The following is a 22,428-nucleotide window of genomic DNA, read 5'->3' as shown; positions in this document are numbered from 1 at the left end:
TCCAATGAGTTGGAAAAGACCATCCCTCAGGATTTCAGACAAGGAAGTACCTCCTCTTCCAAGCCGGAACCTTGTTCGGCCTTCCGAACAGGATTTTAAACCCAGGCGGAGGAGAGATGTAGTAACTTTGTCAGACGTCCCCGCGCAGACAAGCGGAATTCTTTTTTATCAAATAGATCGAACTGAAGATGTCTAAGGACAAAGGCCGGTTGTACTCATGGAATAGGGAGGTGGTGCCTACTATGTTCCCGATAGAGTTCGGGTGTAGTTGGTCGATGGTGATGTTAACAAACTTGACTATCTCTATAATGAAGGGGCGGAGCGGGAAGCGTAGCCCGACAGCGAGCTGCTCCTCAAAAACCGCGAGCTCATAAGGATCGTGAGCACAAGGATACTGACCTAGAGGAACACTAAAGACTATGCTGCCGAGAAGACGATAGCGAGCTACTAAATACATTAACCTATCCGAGGTCAAGATAGAAGGACTAAAGTCGTCCGGATCTTGACCCTGGGAAGAAGATGGGACCTCCGTCCTAGAGGTCGGTCCCTCCTCCCGAGCCTCGGGCTCGCCAGGCTGAGATTCCCCAACTTCAGGTAGAGAAGTTCCCTCTAAAAATCAAAGAGGGGAGTCGCCTGACGACGAGCTGACCTCCCCAACAGGGGCCGCAGACTGCACCTCGGCGCCCTCGACCTCGCTAGAGTCACCTAAGAGCCTATCTATACTAGAGCTAGACATGATTAAAAAATAAAGGAGAACAAACTAAGGAAAACACGAACTCGCCAAGAGAAGGAGGACTTCGAAATACAAAGAAAGAGCGAGCTGAAAGACTCCGACGTGACCTCGGGAGAGCTGAATCACAGAATTTTTGGCGAAGAAGAGGGGTCCCTCAGCCCCCTATTTATAGTTCATTGTGAGGCGATTAACGACTGAGATTTGCTTGATCCAACGGCTCTCATGAAAACCGGTTGCATGATGCCCGAGGACGAAATCGGTTGAGCGTGATGTTCGCGCGTACACCCAACGCGACCTGGGCTACGGCTGGTGAAATCGGAGGTTCAAACAGGTCTGACCCATTGATTCGCTCGACAGATCGCCTAGACCTCATGCCAAATCCACCTGGACTCTTCATGAACTCGTCGCACCGGGTCGGGACCCCTGGCACGAGGAGTGGGGGGACAATTGATGAAGGACGATTTGGCCTGGCCTAGTAACAGGGGGATACGTGGACACGGCCTAACTAATAAGATGACAGCTCAGCCCAACGTGCCAAGTTCGCAACATATCGAGCTCGGATAATCGAACCACCTCGGGACGAGTTCACTTCGGTGTAAGGTCGTATCAAGACCACCTTGGTCCCAAGGCACTTCGGCGTTTGCCCCTGGTCAGATCTAAAGAGCAGTAGCTCGGGTAATATTGACAAACCACTACATGGCAACCCCGAAAATCTCACCATCAGTTTCTGAGCCTCGCGGGATCACGCCTATAATGGTAAGCCTTATCTCCCTCTCGACCGGTTTGGGCAGGCTTGATAAAACCCTATAAGTTATTCCCCATTATTGTGGAAACGGATCTCATCGTGATGAGGATCCCGGAACTGCTCTGCGAAACCCGGGAGGACTCCATTATATAAAGACTCCACCCCCCGGGGGTGCAAGGTATGCATGATTTTCCTACTCTCAAGCTCTATACTTTCAAAGCAATTTCTCTGATATCCTTGCAGGTTCAGGCCGCTGTTCGTCTGGAAGCCAAATCACCTCCAGCTGGGAGCAGCTAGATCGCGCTACATCATCTTCCATACTTGTATGTTCTCATTCATGAGAGATGAATGTTACTCTGTTACTTGGGTTTAGAGAATCTAGTCCTGTTCATGGCCAAGTCGGGCTAGGCTTTGCCTCCTTATAAATAGAAAATTACTACACTCGAGCCCGAGCTCGACATGATTATCAAGCCTTGATCTTGAGCTCAAGCTTAAAGCGTGACTTTGATAGGTATTTTATAACCTTTTAATTATATATTATTAATACTATATTATATATTATATTATATTTTATACATTTAATATACGTAATACTTTTTTGATATTAACTTTATTATTATATAATATATATTATATATTTTTAATATATATATTATATTTATATTATATATTTAATATTATTGGGCTGAACTCAGGCTTATTTAGGAAAGACCGAGCCTGGCCTAAAAAATAGTTGGGCCTGCTTTTTAGAATCCGAACCCGTGGGCTTAAAATTTTGTCCAAACCCGATTTAAGACGGACCGAGCTGGGCCAGGGCAGCCCGTTCAGCTACCGGGCCCATAAACAGGTCTAATCTAGATATCAGGCTGACGTGGTGTATTTTTTCCCGGTATTCTCCGGTTCCCATAGAGGATCCGGATTCCAGAGTCCATGCCCAATTGGCATTAATAGGGACCCACCACCTGTATGCATACACGCTTACTTTCTTGGAGGATAGTAAGCCAATCAGAAAATACCACGTTATCATGAGGGGTTGGACTTGAACCACGTATAGGGAGCTGCGTGGTATATGCAAGTTTCCCACTGTTAGTAGAACTGTAGAGCATTGGAATTCTTCACTCACTATTATTCCACTAAGACTAAAGGCTCAATCCAGCATCCCGTGCTGGTTGGTGAACCGAGTTTGAAGCCTGTCTTTCATTCAAAAAAGAAAACCCAACAGACAGAACACAAAGAAAACGAGAGGAATAAACCTCAACTAAGGTACGAAAGCCTTTCCACCGTTTCTTCCTTTTCTTGTTGTTCATATGATGAATATTCTTTCAACTTTCTATACCTGCCAATTACATGTTTGATGAAATGCCTCAAACAATTTTGAATCCTTCTTCGTGTATAATCACCATGCTTCTTGTACAGAAAATATTTTATCTACCTATGAATTGATACCATTGATGTATTGTCTTGGTTGAATGTGGCAACATCACCACTGGGTCCACTACCTGGCCAAGCGTTAAGCTCATATGGTTGTTCATGGAGTAACTAGACCATGGTTTAACTGGCTTTGAACACGACGTAACAGGTAGTTGCTTCTTTATATGTGTAGATAATAATGGAATCAATTCCCAAGCAAGATAAACATGTGGAGGACGAAGTAGAGTATCTCTTACTTGATCTTGATGCTGTTTCCGCACAAGTTGAAATCCCGCCTAATGCACCATATGTTCTATCAGTATGTATATATATTACAGTGTTCGTGAATTCTGCAATTTTCTTCTGCTATTTCTTTTTTTTTTTGTTGTGATTGTACAATTATCTCATATTATTAATATTTAAAATGTAATTACCTTTTCAACCATGTATGTGAATTTTCTTGCAAAAATTTTTAAAATTACTATTTTTTATTCAGAGCTAATAGCCCAGTATTTGTTTTGGCAGAGTAACCTTAGTCCCTATCTCTTAACTGTTGTTTACATAGATTCAAGGGTCTATGTTTCCATGATTTACCGGTACTTAAGCTATGACAGTGTTAGGTACTAAAATATTCTGGGTAAATTTTTGACCATTGTAACTTGATATAGCAAGTTGCTTTTTTATTTGCTTTAAAGAGAAATATATGGAGAAGGATACAATATAGTTGGTTTTAAGAATCTCTAATGTCTGTAATTTGTATTTGATCAGATTTTTCAATGATCCTTAAATTGTCCTTCCTGCTTCAGCATATAGGTATATGCATTGGATTAGATGATAAGAAAACTTTCCTCTTTCCTCTTGCTATGGATGCGAAGGAGATCCTGCTCTAGTTGATATTTAATAAATTCCAACTGTCTACATCATATACCTTTTCTACCTTTTTTCCATTTTCTCAATTGTGTTAATTCAGATTGTCCAAAAGTACAATAGGCAATAATGGTTGGGATGGTCCAGCTTTTTGTGTTTTATTCTGTTCTAATATTTTATGGAGTTCTCCTTTGTCAGGTACATAGTGGTGGGTTCTGACTTCTGAGTCTGACTCACGCTGCATATGTAACATGCACACTACATGTTGATTAGCTTCTTCCTTTCATCTTCCCATATCAATGTTTATCCATCATCACTGTTCCATAAAATGGGTTTTCTGCTGGACTCATCAGTCTGAGCTCAAAATTGTGTCATGAAATTTCTTTGTTATCCTTATCCTACTTTCATGTTGGATAACATGTACCTTATGATTTATGTAGGGTTTGGACACGCTGAACCCAGTTTTGGTCATAGGTGACAAACTGAAGCTGGTAAGTTATCAATTGGTGAAACCCCTATTTTTAATTTGAGGCAGAGATCATCCAAAAGTAATTTCATTGCAGTTGCATATACTTCATGCATTGATGGTCCAATGCAGGACATCATATGCAAATGTGCAGGTAGGTTTTGCACATATGGCCTATTTAGGATAATTGCTAGTCAGTGATTTTTACATGTTACAAAGCAAAATGTACATGAAAGGATGCATAGTGACTTGTAAATATGGACAAGCATTTCCTCGGCCAAAAAAAAAAAAAAAAACTAATTGGGAAGAATGCATCTAATCTGAACCTGCATTCTCCCAAGGGTTCCCTATAAGTACATGTATCAAGCACTATAGACCACTTCACATTGAGACTTGCTTTCTATTGTTATATATTTGGTTGAAGTTGCTGATTTTTCTCCCTCCCATTCCCCCGAACATACAAACACACATAGACAGGTACATGCAAGAATGCTGTATACAATTGACAGAGGTTTTGTTAACAGTTTGTGCTTCTCATTATCCAATCATATACATGCCATCATATTCCAGTGGTTCTGGATCCAGAAATTGCATGTTTAACTAGATTATCCCCTAAAGTAACTGCTTAACGTAATCCTGTCCTAATTATCCCTTATATGAACTTTGTTTTCATCCACCTTTCTAGTCTATTGCTCTTACAGAATCAAATAAGTGGATATTAAGATAGTGTAGGTCATGAGTCCTTGACCTTTGCACATAACTAAATTTATGGAAGACAATACTTTGACAGTTGGGTTCTGGTAGTTAGTTACTAATAGTTTTGAATTCCACTATTTCTTAAGATACTAGAAATGCTCATTAAATATATCCATTCCTTAGCTGTGATAGGATATCAAATTTTTACTCTTTCAAGTAGATCTTTATAAATCTGAACTTGTTTTATTTTGTTGAAAATGGAAAAATCTGTCCATTTCTTTTTTGTAATTTTAATATTGTTTTCGTATCAGAGTTGTTTTTCTTTTTTTGAAATTTAACCAACCTTAGAAATAGAAAGATTGGATGATATTTGCCTTAGAATAAGATTATACATTTTATTCGTTAATAATTTTTACATCCATCGTTCTAGTACTATAATTTGAGCACTAATAATTTAACAGTGGATATGGCTTTAAATAGAATGGATTGGCGAAACAGGATTCATGTAGCTGACCCCCATATAGTTGGGATAAGGCATGGATGATGATGATGATGGTTGTTCTAGTACTAGCTTTGTTAAACCCTAAACCAATATATATGAATTCTGAAAGTCTTGAAGCACTTCAATAACAGTAATTTGCTTAATGACATGTTTAATTCATATTGATTGTTCTTATCTCCCTAATAACTAAAAGGGAGAAAACTGAAAGGAAAAAAGTATGTCCCACTGATGTTCTTATTTTGTTGCAGATAGGTGAGTATGAAGAAACAATAGGAACTTGTATTGTTTTCTCTGAAAGTGGTGAGTCACATTCCTTTTCCAGTTTCTGCAATAGCAGTAGAATTTAATTTCTACAATTTCTTGCAATACTTGCCCATTCCATCATATGAATTAATGCTGAGAATACCAGATAGAAGGTATTGGGACTTGAATAATATAAGAGAAACATCATTGATCTTCCAAGAGAGGTAGTATATTGAAATTAGCAAAGTTTGAACTGACATAATGAACCACCTTGACCCTGGTACCGAACCTTTAAAGCTTTTTCGGCCTTCCAACCAGTCTTTGGATTACATCTGTCAGGTGACAATTTGCTACTGCAAAACAAGTGCAACAATTGATAGTTGCCTTTTGGAGTATTTGGGGGGGTAGACTGGATACAAGTAGCTGCTCTCAGAATTGGACCCGTATTCTCATGCTTGTCAACTTGAGGTTTTACCATTTGACTAAGCAATGTCCCCCTTAAATACCCAAAGACTCTACCTAGAAGTCTGGTATGAGCTGCATCCAATAACTTGAACAAAGCCAGTTATATAAGAGAAATCTATAGTGCTACTTCAAGACTACATTCTTTTACGGTGCTGCATAGAGTTTTGGCTAGTCTAACTCTAGGTATATTATCTTGGCAGATATTGCTCCTGTGCTTCATGAGGAGACAGGGCCATCTGAAGAAAACCTTTTCATGGGAAAATGCATTGAAAATCCAAATCAAGGCCCGGCGAAGCAAGTCAAGCCTGTTGCTTCCCTGCATAAAATTCTCAAGTTTAGGTTATCACCCGATGTTGACATTCAAGCACCAAAGTTGACTGATTCCAACTTGTAGACTTACATTGACAGCTTCATGTGAATCTCATCCCTGAACAAAGTAAACAGAATCTCTCAACACCATCACCTATAGATGATCATATGATGAGTTGATGACAAACCGTATTTCTTTGTTGAGTTGCAAGTGAGATGCCTCTTGATTATATAGTTGTTAATTGTTGGGGCCAATCCCTCTCGAAATCCTCATGCTCCTTATTTAGCAAAGACCATCCTCGGTATATCAGTCCCAAAGGTTGAGGTAATGGTTAAAGGGCAGTCCAGTGCATGAGGCTCCCACCAATGGGGGGTCTGGGGAGGGATAGATGTACAGTTGTACACAAGTCGCGAAAGAACAAATTTCAAATAACTGGATTACGGACTAGGACAAAAAGTGTATCTGAAAAAAGCAAATATTAAATATACCTGGTGTATATATATATATATAGTTTTTTTTTACTCCAAGCCCCCCATCCCCCAACCCAGGTGCAGGCGGGATTAGATCGCAAGTCTCTGCTACTATCAGCAGGAACCCTTACCAACTATCCGGTTAGCACCTTGCCAAATATACATGGTATTTGCATCTCCATTTCTTGTTTTTAATTCTCTGTTTGTTTGCAGTGCAAATTTGAACTGGATACAAATTTTGCACCCAGTTTGGTTTTGCACCTGTTTATTATAATTATAATTTGCACCCCTATCTGATGCAAAATTTGTTCCTTGTCTCATTTTCAATGTAAATTTTGCACCTGAGAAACTGATGTAAGATTTACACCACCTTCCTACCCCAATTCTCTTCTCATATAGAGTACTACATTTTCTTGCTTCCTACCTCACTTCCAAACAAATAAATTCTCTAAGCTCCTTTCATTTAAGGTTCTCACATACAAAGAAGATAAGCAAAATCTGTTATGTTATTTCTCACATACAAATAAGATAGCCAAATCTGAGGCAAAAGTAAATCAAATTTTATATTCAGCTTAATTTCACTCCCATACATTTACATAAATGCAAATGAAATTTGCACCACTAAGGCACTAACAAATACTGGGCCTAGTTTTTGGAGAACGTACTTATTTCCTGCCTACAAGGAAAATCTTTTTCACCAAATAAATAAAACATAAAGATAAAGTTGAATTAAAATATCAAGAGGAGTTACTTTTTTTTTTTTTTGCTAAAAAGAGAGTTGATTACTAAAACACAATATTTTAAAAACTGATCTGGAAGCCAAACTGTTTTTGCATTTGGGTCGTGAGTCACTGGTTCGACCAACCGGGTTGAATAATTCAGATCGTGCCATGTTAGCACACACACACACACACATATATATATATATATATATAATATATAATTTATAAATGTGTTTTAGATATGTTATATGTATTATTTTATATTTAATTTGTGTTTTTTTAATTCAATTTTTAATTTTTATTTATAAAAAAATATTAAAAATTGTAATTTAAGGCCAAAAAAGTTTTTTTTTTCGAAAAAGTGGGGCAAGGCTTCTATGGCTCATTGGGACACATAGATCTTGAAAAGTTACCTAAAATAAAAAAAAAAACCCTAGTTGGACATTGAAATGCAAAGTTATGGCCTCCGAAAGTTTTGCATGCATTGAGTGTATAACCTACAACCTAGTCATCAGGTCAAACGGTTCTTGACCAAATCAATGGTTTTTAATTATTTAATAGGTCTTGATTGAATCGGACCCAAATTCCTAGCCAGGTGATAGTTCGAACGATTTGACCGATCGGGTCAACAACGGGTTGAAAACATTGCTAAAACAAATGATTGATACAATTAGGAGGATTTTATTTCAAGCATTTCCTTACTTTTCCTTCAAACCAAACACAACATAAAACAAATGCTGAGGGACCATTTAGCAAGTCTTTTCGAAAAGATATTCTAGTAGTTCTGATGGTTAAAAGACATAATGAGCTTTCGCATTAAGATTTGAACAGCTTGAAACCCGTTTGGTTAAGACATATCTTTCCACGCAAAGATAAAAATAAAATAAAATAAAATAAACGCAATCCATTTGGATTTGGAGCTTCCCGAAATAAAAGACCTTCCCCCAAGAGATGACAATCATGGACGATAGACTTGAGTTTCCACGGGTCATCCTCACACGATTCTTCACTAAGCTCACCGGTCACCACCATTTAGCAGTCTAGAGTCCAGTTCAGAGAATGTAATTGGTGGATTCATCGAGGTATCGTCCCCTCTACAAGGGCAACGGTGCAGTTTAGTCGTGATTCTCTTTTTATTTCTGGAAGGTTATTCCTGGAAGTCTCACAATACTCTGTCTTTTTAGAACCCAACTAACTTGAAATTAGGAGCATTTTAGTCGTGATTCTCAACAAGTGTATTGGATACTTAACCCTTCCCTTAAGAAATATGAATTAAGAAGCCTATTGGGTAACTTGCTTCATAAAGATCCTGGTTTTTATCATGTACCTATTGAATGCCCGATGCTTGCAAAGGGGATGACTGTAATTGTAAAACAAAAGCAGATCAACAATGACATTGGCATCATTCTTCTACAATATACTTTATTTAAATATGATTAATTTATGGTTTTGAAAGGAGCAAATGCTGCATTGCAGATGCAGACAAGTAACAGATCTCACGCAACTCAAGTTAGATAATTCCATAGCAAATTGTGCTTCAAAGATTCAATAAAGAAACGAGAAGAAAAAATAAGCACAAGATGGCATTTCGTCAATTGCAGCTTATTCCACATGTACTTTATTCTTTGTCTAGTTCCCTGTCCTTTGTTATCAGGAAACAGTTGGAGCAATGCAGGAGATTCCATGCCATGTTGTCTTCCTTTTCTTCCAATTCAACTTTTTTTTTTCTTTACATTTTCCTTTCAATAATGCTTCTTCTTTAACATACAACTTTCTTTTCAGTTTGTACAACTGTTTATAAATGGATAATGAACTTGGTTCACATCTTTGTTCTAAATTTTCCCATCATCTAACTACCTTCTTCATTGTCAGTGGCTGCCTTGACTTTACTAGGATGTATGCATCTATGTGAATTTAAAGGTGCAGAGGAAGGCTTCAGCATTCTTGAGTGAGCGCCTGTGTGGCTTGGCGTCAAACCTTGTCCTTCTGACAATAAAATCAATTGCAGCCTCAGTACTCAAACCTGACATGATTGGCCACCTCTGCCTCCGAGCAAGGGTATCTTCTAGCAAACTTCTCCCTAGGATTTTTATCATGCAATTTGAAGAATCAGCATCATAATCACCAGAAACAAACTGAAGTTATAGGAGGGTGGGATTATGTAGTGGAAGAAATGCTGTTTAAAATAAACTATTTCAGATATGGCTATATGAGAGTGAGTCTGATGAACTGGAAAATAGTAGTTCACCTTCCTCCTCCTGAACTTTTGATAGGTTAAGACTAAGTTAAATAGTGTTACAAATTGCAAGTTGTACATCCAAGAGCAATGGCAAGATTTCAACCCAATGTAGGGTTGAAAAAATCAATTCAACTTCTATTGATATCTGTTTGTTTTTCTGTAGGAGCAGAGGAAATTTTCCATCTGTAAAAATTTCATTTATATTTTCAGCGATTTTCTGGCCAAAGATTTGTTAACAAATGCAACCTCAAGAAAATGTCATTCCTGGGGGAACCACTTTTGAGATCTATGAGATGGGGCACAAGGAGTTGTGGCCACTGGGTCCCTACACTCTTCTAGGTTTGCCATTCATAGTTTGACTATTTGTTTTAAATCACCTTTACTTTTATATATTCAGACCATATGCAACGTTATTGGTTAATCAATTGAGTTGTAAAATACGTGCTCAAGAATTCCAAGTCTAATTTTGAGAGACATGAACTGAGCCAATTATTATTAGGTGGCCAATATTTTTTTCCAGAATCTAAAATCTAGCTTTTGAACTGAGTTCCTTCTAACCTGAACAATATTTTCCTCATGTTTGGCCATGTTTGCAAACGTACAAGAGAGGTCTTAACAACTGAAGATTCCATTGCTACATGAATCACCATTCCCTCATTGGTCTTCTTCAAAAGCACACAAGACAGTTAACACCATAAAAGTGAAGATTCAATCTGCAAGAACCCATGATCGGAAACTCAGCCAATTCACTGCCACCAGAATGTATCAGATTTTAGGTGCTTGATGCCAGCATCAACTGCATCTGTGATGCTGGAATTGAGATTTCAAGAGGTTAGTTTATCTAGAATCTTAAAGCCAAGTGGAGATCCTACACCCTTCTATTTCTTTAACAGATAGTCAGACATTTATAAGTTCGACAAACTCTAATGTCAATTTACACTGGTACATGTAAAAATATAAAAGAATAATTTGCCTGTCTATTAATTGCTTATGCATTTTGTTTGACATGGATGAAAGCTGCATACATATTTGGGGGCCTCTATCTAATGCTTATACGACGATGTCATGTGGGAGAAATATTTCACTAAGATCATCTTATTTACCACTTCTTGTATTACTTTAGCTGTTTAGATGTCAACAGATAGATGCATTATAGAGACAGCTGCTAGCATTACACTTTGACTTCCAGCTGATAAGCTAAAATTTTGCAATGCAGAGCCTTTCTTGGAATAGCTGCCTAAAATTTGGTAACTGTGGCCTGAATTTATGTGAATGCAGCTGCTCTACAAATTTAGATCATATCAGGCAAGCTTGTCATTTAAAGCCTTAGCTTGCATTTGGGATATGTCCTTTCTCCAGAACCCCCAAGCTAGCAGCCATTGTACCTTGACTAGAGACCTTCCAAGCGAGTTAAGGCACTTTCTCTTGACCTACTCTCATTAATGAGTTTTGATTCATGACCGGTAAGAATAAGAATTTTCTGATTAGATCATGGATGCAAGATAAAAAGTATACACGCATGGCTCTAAAAAGTCCAGACATCTTCTATGAAACATATATCGAGAATATTAGTACAACTGAAGGGAGAGAGAATATACCTCCAAGAAGAAGCTTGGTCGATCTAATGAAGAACCGGTGAGAACATCAAAGGGCCTAATTAAAATGCTTCCTCATGCAGATGAGCTTAATACGAATCAATCTGTTGTGGTGAAGATCTCTTACACAAGGAGCCGAATACAGTCTTGACAATCCGATCAAAGCATTACATAAAAAAGGAAAATGAAATAATGGGGCCATGAGGGGAAGAAGATTCCATCACATGCTTCTAAAATTGATGATGTAGCAAAAAGGGAAACATGATCTGATCACTGATATGAAGAAGTAAAGTAATTCAAAACACAAACAAAAGATATTATTCATTATCTACGGACGATGAGAAAGGAAAAGGGCTAGGATTATCAATAAAGAAGAACGTCCTTGACAAATGAAAATTCAAGATGAAAGAAAAAAAACAACTTAAATACAAATGTTTGACCTCCACCACTTTAGATTCCGAATTTTAACCAAAACAGATGGACCAAAGTCCAAAATCGAAGAAGTGGGTGGAAAGCGGAACAGAAGCAGATGCAGGGAAGCGACGTTGGTTCTTCGAGCTCTCTCTTATTTCAAATAGAAAGCAGACGCAGAGATAAAAGAAAAAGAGATTTCACGAAGCTGGTATATATCTTCCCGTTAATGGAGGGAGCCGAAGATATCTGAATGTGGATATGGATAGAAAAAAAAAAAGGAGGAGTGGGATAGAATTCAAAAGCGGAAGAATCGGGGAGAGATAACTGGGCAGTTTCCTTTCGTTGATGGGTTTTCTATTTCGATGCTTAAAAACTAAAAGCTAACAGCTCAGTCAAGCAGAACGAAAGAGAGAGCAACTATGGTTACCGGCCACCGGCGAGAGAACCGTCTCTTACTCTCTTTAAGTGATTGTCTCTGTTACAATCATTGCCGTTCCCGCGCAAGATCGTTCCCGTCTACCATGCGCGTGAGAGTGGAAGGCGGAGATCAATACAGGCTGCTAGTTGGATCAGAATCTCTTTATTAACTTTCCACCAAAAGAATCCCTCTTTTCACAGACAAGCTATTGGTCTTGAATGCAGCGATCGTGGTTAACGATTGGACGGTCCAGATGAATGATGACCTTTAAGGCTTCAGTCCTATTTGTTTTCGGCAGTCGCCATTCGCCAACCTGGATGGATCGATGGACCGAGTGCAATAGATCCGGTCCATCCGGATCGATATGATAATCGTTAAAAATTGATGTTTAAGAGCTCGACCAGACCAAATTAGCCCAACTGGGTCGAACTGAAACAGGATCCTCGTGTCGATTCAATTTTGATACTGACTTGATTGAGAAGAGCCAAACAGGAAACAAAAGCAAATATAACCGTCCACCCATGGAAAACAACATAGACAATCTAATTCTTATCCACATATCATCAAACATGTTTCGTACTTGTTTGTATGTTGTCATTGATGAAGCCCGCCGCTCCTACCTGAGTTGTGCAGGTGTAGCGTCTGCATAGCAAATCCTAACTCGTCCAATTCTAGCATGAACCTTCGGTGCTAATTTCCCCACCACAAGCACAAGGTTATATTTGCAGTGCAATCTGACTAATGCAAACTTTGTAAATTTTGCATTTCAACACTATAGACAGCCAAAGTTTCTCTACAGAAACGGTGCGGAAGGCATTGGCTGTACGAATTGGAAGATGGCGTGGCAAAGTAATTTTTTGGAATTCACTTTCGCTCATTCAACAACGGACGAAAGCATCCGTCCCAAGATTTTTATTGGGCCAGCTGGATCTATTAATCCACGTCAGAATTGCTTGTTCTAATGCGTTTAAATGAGAAACGATTGGTTACGGCGTTTGTCTAACGACGTCAGGTTAGATATAATTTGAATAACTCCAACTATTTTCAACTTTTATACTTACATACATCTATATCTATTTGGGTTTGAGTTTTTTTTCCCAAAATCAAAAAACAGAGAGAAGAGAGAAGAGAGAAGAGGGAGGCCAAACTTACTCCTCCCCATCACCATTGCAGAGCACATGAAAAGCACAACCATTTCCATAATACGAACCGGTTAGCTTTTATTTTTCACTCTGGTTTCTGTTACGCCAATAAACCTTTTCATTTCCGCCAATAACCCCTTTGTTTCTATTATTAGAACAAGTTAGCTTTAAGCCTTTAAACAAAAAATCTTCTTTGTTCTGCGGATAACTTCATCAATGACTAGGTTTAATCTTTAACAATGAATTGTTCGTTTGCCGATAACTTCATCTATAACTTACAGAAAACAACTTTGTTTTTAATGCATGAAACTATTTGTTTGTATCTCACCAATATATAAAGAAAAAGACAAGGGTAATATTTAGCTTGTTAACCAGTTTGTATTACGGAAATGGTTGTGCTTCCTTTATTGTTTTATGCAATGGTGAGACAAAGGATATATTGGCATAACAGAAACCAATTCGTATTATGAAAATGATTGTGCTTTTCATGTGCTCTGCAATGGTGGTAGGCAGGAGTAAGGTCGTTGTGGGCAGTTCACTTATTCACGCCTATGCTTTGGTTTTTTACATTTTAGTAAAAATAAATTAGTATGCAATTATTAATTTATCCATTCTCATGGTAACATGGCGTTTTCAGAAATTCTCTCAATAGCATAGGCTGTTGGCCCCCAACAGCTAAAGTTTTTCTTTCATAATAAAACTACGTCATTCATGTTATAATGAAAAGCTAAAGTTTTTCACTCATCCAACAATGGAGAGGTTAGGATTTTCTTGAACATGAGAGACGTGATTCTATTTGTACCGTGTAAACGAGCAAAAGTTTATTTGGATTCGACGGAAAGAGATCATATCTGAAAAAATTGTGATCAATTAAATGGTATGATAAACGTCTTAACTAATCAGATGATATATTTATTAAAATTCACAGGTGGACTTTGATTGGTCAAGGCTTTTTTGACATCATAAAATTTTCCTTTTTTTAATAAGAACTAGTAAGTGTGCATGATAATTCTCGATGATGATTACGATAGTAATAATATATCCAGAATTGTTTATAAAAATGTATTTTTTATTTTTTATTATTTATTATATGTACATGCAAAATTCAAATCTAATTACATAAACACTTTATCCAAATATGTGATAATTGCATCAAGTTGTAAAATATCAAGTATCATTGATAGGCTTACCTATTTGATTAGATTTTTTTTTGTAATATTTTATTTTTTTGTTCATTTATCAAAGAAATGTAAGATTTAAAAAGAGAGAAATGAGGTGAAAAGTACTAGTTCAATTAAACCTCACAATTAAATAGGGACTAAATTCAAAAATGAGAATTTTAGTCAAAAGAAAGTTCCATAATTTTATTCATATTTTTAATAGTAGTATAAATATAGAATAATAGAGGTGTTCAATTTTTTTTATAATTTTTTTGATGTTTATCTGTAAAAATAATTTTGATATGTCACACTTACTTTTGTTTAATATGATAATTATATAATATTATACATGTGCTTGAATGTTTTTTTTGCAAAATTTATCTTTTTTATTTTTATTTATATATTTTTAAAATTTTTATTATTTATTTATGACATTAAATGTTAACACATGTGACCCAAAAGTTGAATTATTGATCTTTACCAAACAGTAAAATAATTTCATTTTTGGTTAGTTATAAATTATGTATTTCATTTTCATTATCAATAAAAATAATTCTTACTTATTATACCTTTTTTTTTCATTTGATTAATAAAAATATCATGTGTGTTTAATTTTTTCTACATTTTTGTAATTTTTTATATTTATTTCTATTTTAAAAATTTTATTACCTAACTATGATTTTATAGGTTGATCAATTTGATTTATATAGTTGAATTACTTAACCACCACTCGAACAAAGAAGGGTTTTGTTTTTGAGTTAGTTTTAAAATATATGGATTTGTATTGTTAAAAATATTGATATAGATCTAATTAGTAGTACTTATTAGTAAAAATATTGGCATAGACCTAATTAGTAGAATTTATTAGTAACAATTGAAGTTAGATTTTCAACCCTTACTATTAGAGATAGACTTAATACACAAATATGGACATTTTATATTTAGGATTTAATTTGAAAAGAGTGCAAATAAAAAAATCTATAATGCAAACACATGGTTAAAAAATACCTGTTTATTGCATTGTGCATAATTGTATTTGTACTCTTCTCAAATTATGCCATGTTTGGTTATGGTATTTGATGATGATCAATCTATGTTGGTCCTTGTTGGACTAATGATTTGAGTGTAAGTGAGTAGGTCGGAAGGTCAGGTTTGTAAAGTAATATACGTCAGAGACCCTCGGGGAGTGGATGAGAGAGAGTTGAGGGCTAAGATCAGAGAAGAGAATGAGAGCTTATGTGAGCATACCATTAAAGGGTGAGGATCTGGCCCTGAGTTGGGTCAAAACACGCCCAATATACTCGAAATAACGGGCCTCAAGCATCGAAATCTGGGGGATACTTTGGAATGAATGGTCACCAGGTTGACCTCTCATCGTTTCCCCAAGAAATGGGGGAAGCCAGGGTAAACATGTGCCCTCCACATATCTCGAGATCATTAAGTGGCTCAAATGGACCAAGGTACGTATGCCACATAGGTCTGACTCTACAAGGTCAGATAGCTCACCAGGTCGCATAAGCGGCATAAACCGATCTGCTGAGTAGCAATCTTCCGAGGTCCTGCCATGTAAGATGCCAAGGTGGCTCAAGGTGGTTCTAGGTGTCCACGTGGCAGCAAATAACTGGTAGGTCACTTTACCCCTCATCAGTATCAAGAAGGATTCAGTGTAAATATACATCGTGGGTTGAATTTGCAAGTGTTTGGATTGACAATATTTTTCTATGGACATAGGGTGGAAATTTGCATTTTCTGACAGCTTTTCATCGTAAATGAGAGCAAAGTTTTTATCCAAAATTGGATACAAACTTTGCATTCAAGCTGAAACTAGGGGCACCCCACAACGTACATCCCCGCCGGCCGTGTATTGGGAACGGATGTGAACTCCTATTTTCTAAGAGTGCATTTTCTATAAACCAAAAAAAAAAAAAAAAAGAAAGAAAACTGAGATATATTAAGTAGAACTAGGAGAATAACATAAAGCCAGCGATATTAAATTTACAGGCGTTATACACGAGATAATGGGCAGCAGTATTATCATTCCTACTTATATGGCTAATACATATATACCTGAAAAAACATATTAACTTCTCGGTTTTGTCCTTGAGGTGCTTTGTCTCCCGTCAGCATCCATGTCCTGATTTACTATATTCACACTATTTGCTGCACCTTCTTTGTTGTTGCTTTGTTGGTGGAACCCTTTGCCATTCTTCTTACATCAATGAATTCCCTTCTTTCAAATTTGTTCACGGTGACAATCCATCTTTTATCATTTTTTTGAAGAAGAACTTATCCTCTCAACTATTTGAACATTTTTAGAGCTTTAAATTTCATATCTCCTAGACTTTGTGATTGCATCATCTTCATTCTCCAGTGGCAACAATAAGCTAATGGACCTGATGGGGCCGTGTCCCAGCCCGGTCGAACTGCCACGTTGACACTGATATGGCAAAGGAGCTGGCCATGAGTGCGGCCAGATCTACAGCGTGAGGCATCATTAATTCCACATCAGAAGTAATGACTATATGTGAACCTCAGACCGAGAAGGGCACATGGCGAATGATGAGCTCTCTGCATGGCCTCCCACGACAAGGAGCACGAAACTGCCCCAAGACCTTGGGCGAAGGCCATCCTGACGCATGACATACTTCCCGAAAATGGGTATGACACATAATGAGGTATCCTTTCTTTTGTTTCCACTCTCACCATTCTATCTCTTTGGTTCTTCTGTTTTGTTTGACTATGATTAATTTGTCTTAAACAGCTCTGCCCACATAATCTCTTCTCTTATCTTTGTGCCTTTCCCTAGAGAATCACCTCAAGACCTCTGACTTCAACGTTTTACAAGTCATCAGACTCTCACCATCTCGCCTTACACACCTTGTCTACTATAGCAGTTGGAGAAAATTGGGTCACTGTAATATTGGAGGAGAAGCTCTAAGGTGCGTCTGAAGACACAGTCTTTAGAATGTTATTTGCCCCCACTCAGTTTTACTGAGTTTGTTGATGAGTTATAGGCAAATTCGTTCCTAGGATACAACAGAGCCTTGGGCGAGAATCTGCAACCAGCAAAGTTGAGGAGTCTCCAAGGAAACCTTCTATGAGACTGTAGCAGACCAGACTGTGAGAGAGAGAGAGATAGAGTGAATTTTAAAATTGTGTTTTGGAGTTTGATTCATGCTCTTTAAATAATTTGTGAAGGGGTATGAAGAAAAGGTAGGTGTTGGTTTAGAAAAGGCACTTTGAACAGTCACAATTTCAAACATTGTGATTGTTTAAGTTAACTTTGAATTGTGCCTCTTGATCACACTTGATCGAATCGTGACTGTTGATCTCATCAACGATGATCAATGGTCAGCAACGCACCAAAACCAAAGGCGCCCATCGCGAGCCATGCGGGTGCGAGCAAAGTGCGCCTTTAAAGCGTCTCATTGCACCGCACACATGCGTGCGCACGCGTTGCACGGTATCGAATCCCCATACTCTCCTCTACTAATTCTAAGGAGTGTAAATTAACTCCTATTAAAAAAACTGAAAACAAAACTTATAATTTTCCAATGTGGGACAAGTTCAAAACTGGGTTTTGTAAAAGAAAAATTGATTTTTCAATCAATTGTGCAAGTGCAATTTCTCATATAATTGACCAATCAAACCCATTGGATTTAATCTCTTATGAGATTAACATCCAACAATCCCCCACATTGATTGACTAATTACATAGTTTTCTCTCAATCCAAACTACTATGACACAATTATGCATACAAAAGGTGTTTATCAACTTAAATCTCTTGTTAGTATAGTTATCTCAGAGCCTTGTCAAAGTTATTGGTGGTAGGGCCTTAAACCAATTACTCTCAAGACAGACCAGAGACACCTATACACACAAAAATGTCCAGTCTCTGCAAGAGTTTCAAGTTTTGCTCAGCATTGTTAAGGCCATGTGCTTCTTTCCTGGTTTCATGAACAATCCCAAGAGCAAACCCAAACCCTCATGAGAAGCGGCACCAATTCTATGTTCACATAGGTGAAGTTCCATTATGTGCTCCGCTATTTGACACATTTCAAAACTTCATTAAGAGTTTATCTCAACCTCTCATCATAATGGACATCACTGTTTATGTTGTGATGGGAAATTTCTCAATATCAATGCTAACAGTCACATTGTTGTAATTTGTTGTTACCCATTAAACCCAATAATGATGGTTTTTCAGTTCAAGTTGGGTTATCATTACAGGTGACTAAGTAAAGGGTTTTAATCCCATATCTTTGGTTGTCATTTTTACCAATTCTCTGGCCAAGCCCTTGGTAAGAGGATCAACCAAGTTTTTACTTGACCTCACATATGTTATAGTGATGACTCCATCTTGAATCAGTTGCCTAACAAATTCATGTATCAGACTTATATGTCTGGATTTACCATTGTAGGTACCACTATAGACCCTTGACAAAATTGGCTCACTATCATAGTAAATGGAAATTGGAGGTATAGGACTAGGCTAAAGTTTTATATCCAATAATAAATTCATGATCCATTTAGCCTCTTTTCCAACAGTCGCTAAGGCTATGAATTCGGATTCCATGGTCGAGTGAGTTATACAAGCTTGTCTCTTCGATGCCCAAGAGATTGCACCCCCACCAATGATGAAAATCCATCCAGATGTGGACTTATTATCTCCATTATTGGTAATCCAACTTGCATCAGTGTACCCTTCTAGTACAACTGGATAATCACAATAAAACAAGTCAAGTTCCAAGGTTCTCTTGAAATACCCAAGAACTCTTCCAATTGCCTTCTAGTGCTCTACACCAGGGTTATTTGTAAACTGACCAACTTTACTTACTGCAAATGTAATATCAGGTTTGGTACAAAGCATAACAAATATCAAGCTTCCTATTGCACTAGCATATTCAACTTGTACAATTGCTTTACCAGTATTTTCTACTAACTTTATACTAGAATCATATGGCATGCTATATTCTTTAAACCCAAAATGCTTAAATTTCTCAAGTACTTTCTCAATAGAATGTGATTGGCTTAATGCATAGCCTCTACTATGTTTTTTAACTTTTATTCCCAAGATGATATCTACTTTTCCTAAATCTTTCATCTTGAAGACAGAGGATAAGTAATTTTTAGTTTCATTTATGCCAACCATATTTGTACCCACAATAAGCATATCATCAACATAAAGACATACAATTACTCTATAATTTTCAGTGAATTTTGAGTAGATGCATCTATCAATACTATTATGTTTAAAACCAAAAGCTAGGATGCAAGAATCAAATTTCTCATGCCATTGTTTAGGTGCTTGTTTTAATCCATATAGTGATTTAACTAGTTTACAGACTTTCTTCTCATTTTCAAGAAGAACAAATCCTTCTAGTTGTTCCATATAAACCTTTTCATTTAAATCACCATTTAAGAAAGCGGTTTTAACATCCATTTGGTGAACAGATAAGTGATAAATGGATGTTAATGTTATGAGTGTTCTAATAGAAGTTGTTATAGCCACTGGTGCATAGGTGTCAAAGTAATCAATCCCTTCTTTTTGACTAAATTTTTTGGCTATCAATCTAGCCTTAAAAGTTTGTACAGTTTCATCAGTGTTGTATTTTCTTCTAAACACCCATTTACATTTTATTGGTTTTAATTCTGGAGGCAGGTCTAGTAGTACCCATGTGTTATTTGACATTATTGAATCTATTTCATCATTTATAGTTTTCTTCCAAAAGGCAACATCTCTAGAGGTCATGGCCTCATTGTAGGTTTTTGGATCATTTTCAATGTTTAGGACAATAGGTATCTTATTTAAAATCTTCTCTTTATCAGCCTCAACCAAAAATACAATTGACTGATTAGAGATAAAATCTGAACCTAAGTGTTTCTCTATTCTTTGTCTTTGACTTCTTCTAAGTCCTATTGTAAGTGTTACAGTTGTGTCATTTCTTCTTTCAATCTCATTATTATCAATAGGTATTGAGATATGAGTTTCTCTGTATTTTTCTGTGGATTCATTTCTGTAGATTAAGAACACAGTTTATTTTCAAAGAATTCAACATCTCTAATTTCAATTATTATGTTGTACTTTAAGTCTAGAAGCCTATAGGCCTTGCTATGTTCTGCATATCCAACAAACATACTTTTCTTAGCTCTGAGTCCTAATTTGGTTCTTTTAGGATATGGAACTCTATAGTATGTTAAGCACCCCCACACTTTTAGATATGCTAAATTAGGCTTTCTTCCTGTCCATAATTCATATGGGCATTTGTTATTAGCTCTAGAAACAATTCTATTATGTAAATGGCAGGCTGTTAAGAGTGCTTCCCCCCACAGGTTTAAGGGTGTATTAGCTTTTAACAACATGCAGTTTATCATTTCTGTAAGTGTTCTATTTTTCCTTTCAACTAGGCCATTCTGTTGAGGGGTATAGGGAGCAAAACACTGATGTATTATTCCAAACTCTTCACAGAAAGAACTAAACTCATAGTATTCAGCACCCCTATCATTTTTAAGGATTTTAATTTTCTTTTCTAGTTGATTTTCAACTTCAGTCTTATATAGTTTAAACATGTCAAAGACTTCATCCTTAGTTTTCATAAGGTAGATATAGGTGTACCTAAAAAAATCATCTATAAATGTTATGAAGTATCTCGTACATTCTCTAGTTAATGCACCGTTGAGTTCATAGATGTCAGAATGGATTAGTTCTAGAAGTTGAGAATTTCTCTCAACACTAGGGAAATGTTTTATAGCCATTTTAGATTTTACACATATTTCACATTTTTTAGTTGATTCATTACTGTAAGCAATTATACCAAATTTGTTCATGTTCTTTATGGATTTAAAATTCAAGTGTGCTAATCTATCATGCCATAAAGAGAAAGAATCAACAATATAAGCAAAAATTTTTCATTCATTAATATTTAATTTGAACATACCATTACAACCATATTTCTTTCCAACAAACATCTCATTCTTAGATAAGATTAGTTTGTCAGATTTAAAGACAACTTTGAATCCCCTCTTACAAACAAGATTTACTAAGACCAAGTTCTTTTAATGTCAGGAACATGAAGAACATTCAGGAGAGTTAGTGCCTTTCTAGAGGTGAAGTTCAACTCTACACTGCCTCTACCAACAATTTTGGCACATGTTTGGTTTTCCATTTGTACCTTCTGGCCATCGGTCACTTCTTCATATGTCTTGAACAAGGACTTCTCCTTGCAAACATGGACTATGGTGCCTGAATCAAACCACCATTCAGAAGATGATTCTGCCATGTTGACTTCAGTAATCATGGCCACGGGATTGTATTCTACCATGTTTGCAGATTTGGTTCCGCCTTTCCGATGTCAACAGACTCAGGCATAATGCCCCTTCTTTCCACAAACATAGCATAAGCCTTTTTTTATTATTGCTCTTCTTGAAGTTCCCATCATTCTTCTTTACTTGTAATTCATGGTTAGTTTTCTTCGACTCGTTTTCCACAAAATTGACCTTAGAGTTCAGCATACCGGCCAAGGTCTTATCCCTACTGTCTCTAAACCGAGACTCTTCTTCAATTCAAAGGTGTTGCTGAATTTGCTCCAAGGTAAGTTCTTCAGCCTTGTGTAGAATCTTCTTCTTGTAATCCTTCCAAGAGGGTGGAAGTTTGGCAATGATTGCTCCCACTTGGAAAGATTCAGGAAGGATGATGTTAAGGAATCGAATTTTGTTGACTATCACATGTAGTTCATGAACTTACTCAAATATAGTTTTATGGTCATACATGGTGAAGTCAAAGTATTCTACAATAAGATACTTATTCGTATCTCCTTGCACCTTGTATTT

The 22,428-nt window shown here is 36.9% G+C and overlaps 1 protein-coding gene and 1 long non-coding RNA gene across 2 annotated transcripts; one reads left to right on the top strand and one right to left on the bottom strand.

Moving 5' to 3' along the window:
• Positions 1 to 2,358: 2,358 nt before the first annotated feature.
• LOC148877813 (uncharacterized) lies at positions 2,359 to 6,666 on the top strand. Its single transcript, XM_088944339.1, has 5 exons — positions 2,359 to 2,741; positions 3,082 to 3,207; positions 4,196 to 4,246; positions 5,668 to 5,719; positions 6,328 to 6,666. The coding sequence occupies exons 2-5, from the start codon at positions 3,088 to 3,090 to the stop codon at positions 6,519 to 6,521; spliced, it is 417 nt and encodes a 138-aa protein (XP_088800465.1). The 5' UTR covers positions 2,359 to 2,741; positions 3,082 to 3,087; the 3' UTR covers positions 6,522 to 6,666.
• Positions 6,667 to 9,125: 2,459 nt separating this feature from the next.
• On the bottom strand, positions 9,126 to 12,441 carry LOC148877812 (uncharacterized). The gene is made up of 4 exons (XR_016099146.1): positions 12,305 to 12,441; positions 11,467 to 11,609; positions 10,427 to 10,678; positions 9,126 to 9,709 (listed from the first exon to the last, which is right to left on the bottom strand). It is a non-coding gene; the product is annotated as an uncharacterized LOC148877812 (long non-coding RNA).
• Positions 12,442 to 22,428: the final 9,987 nt, after the last annotated feature.

The sequence above is a fragment of the Nelumbo lutea genome, chromosome 1 (genome assembly GCF_056320005.1).
Source record: "Nelumbo lutea isolate HS-2025 chromosome 1, American lotus-T2T, whole genome shotgun sequence".
Taxonomy (NCBI): Eukaryota; Viridiplantae; Streptophyta; class Magnoliopsida; order Proteales; family Nelumbonaceae; genus Nelumbo; species Nelumbo lutea.
Note: the sequence above shows the minus strand (reverse complement) of the source record. Positions and strands in the feature narration are given on the sequence as shown.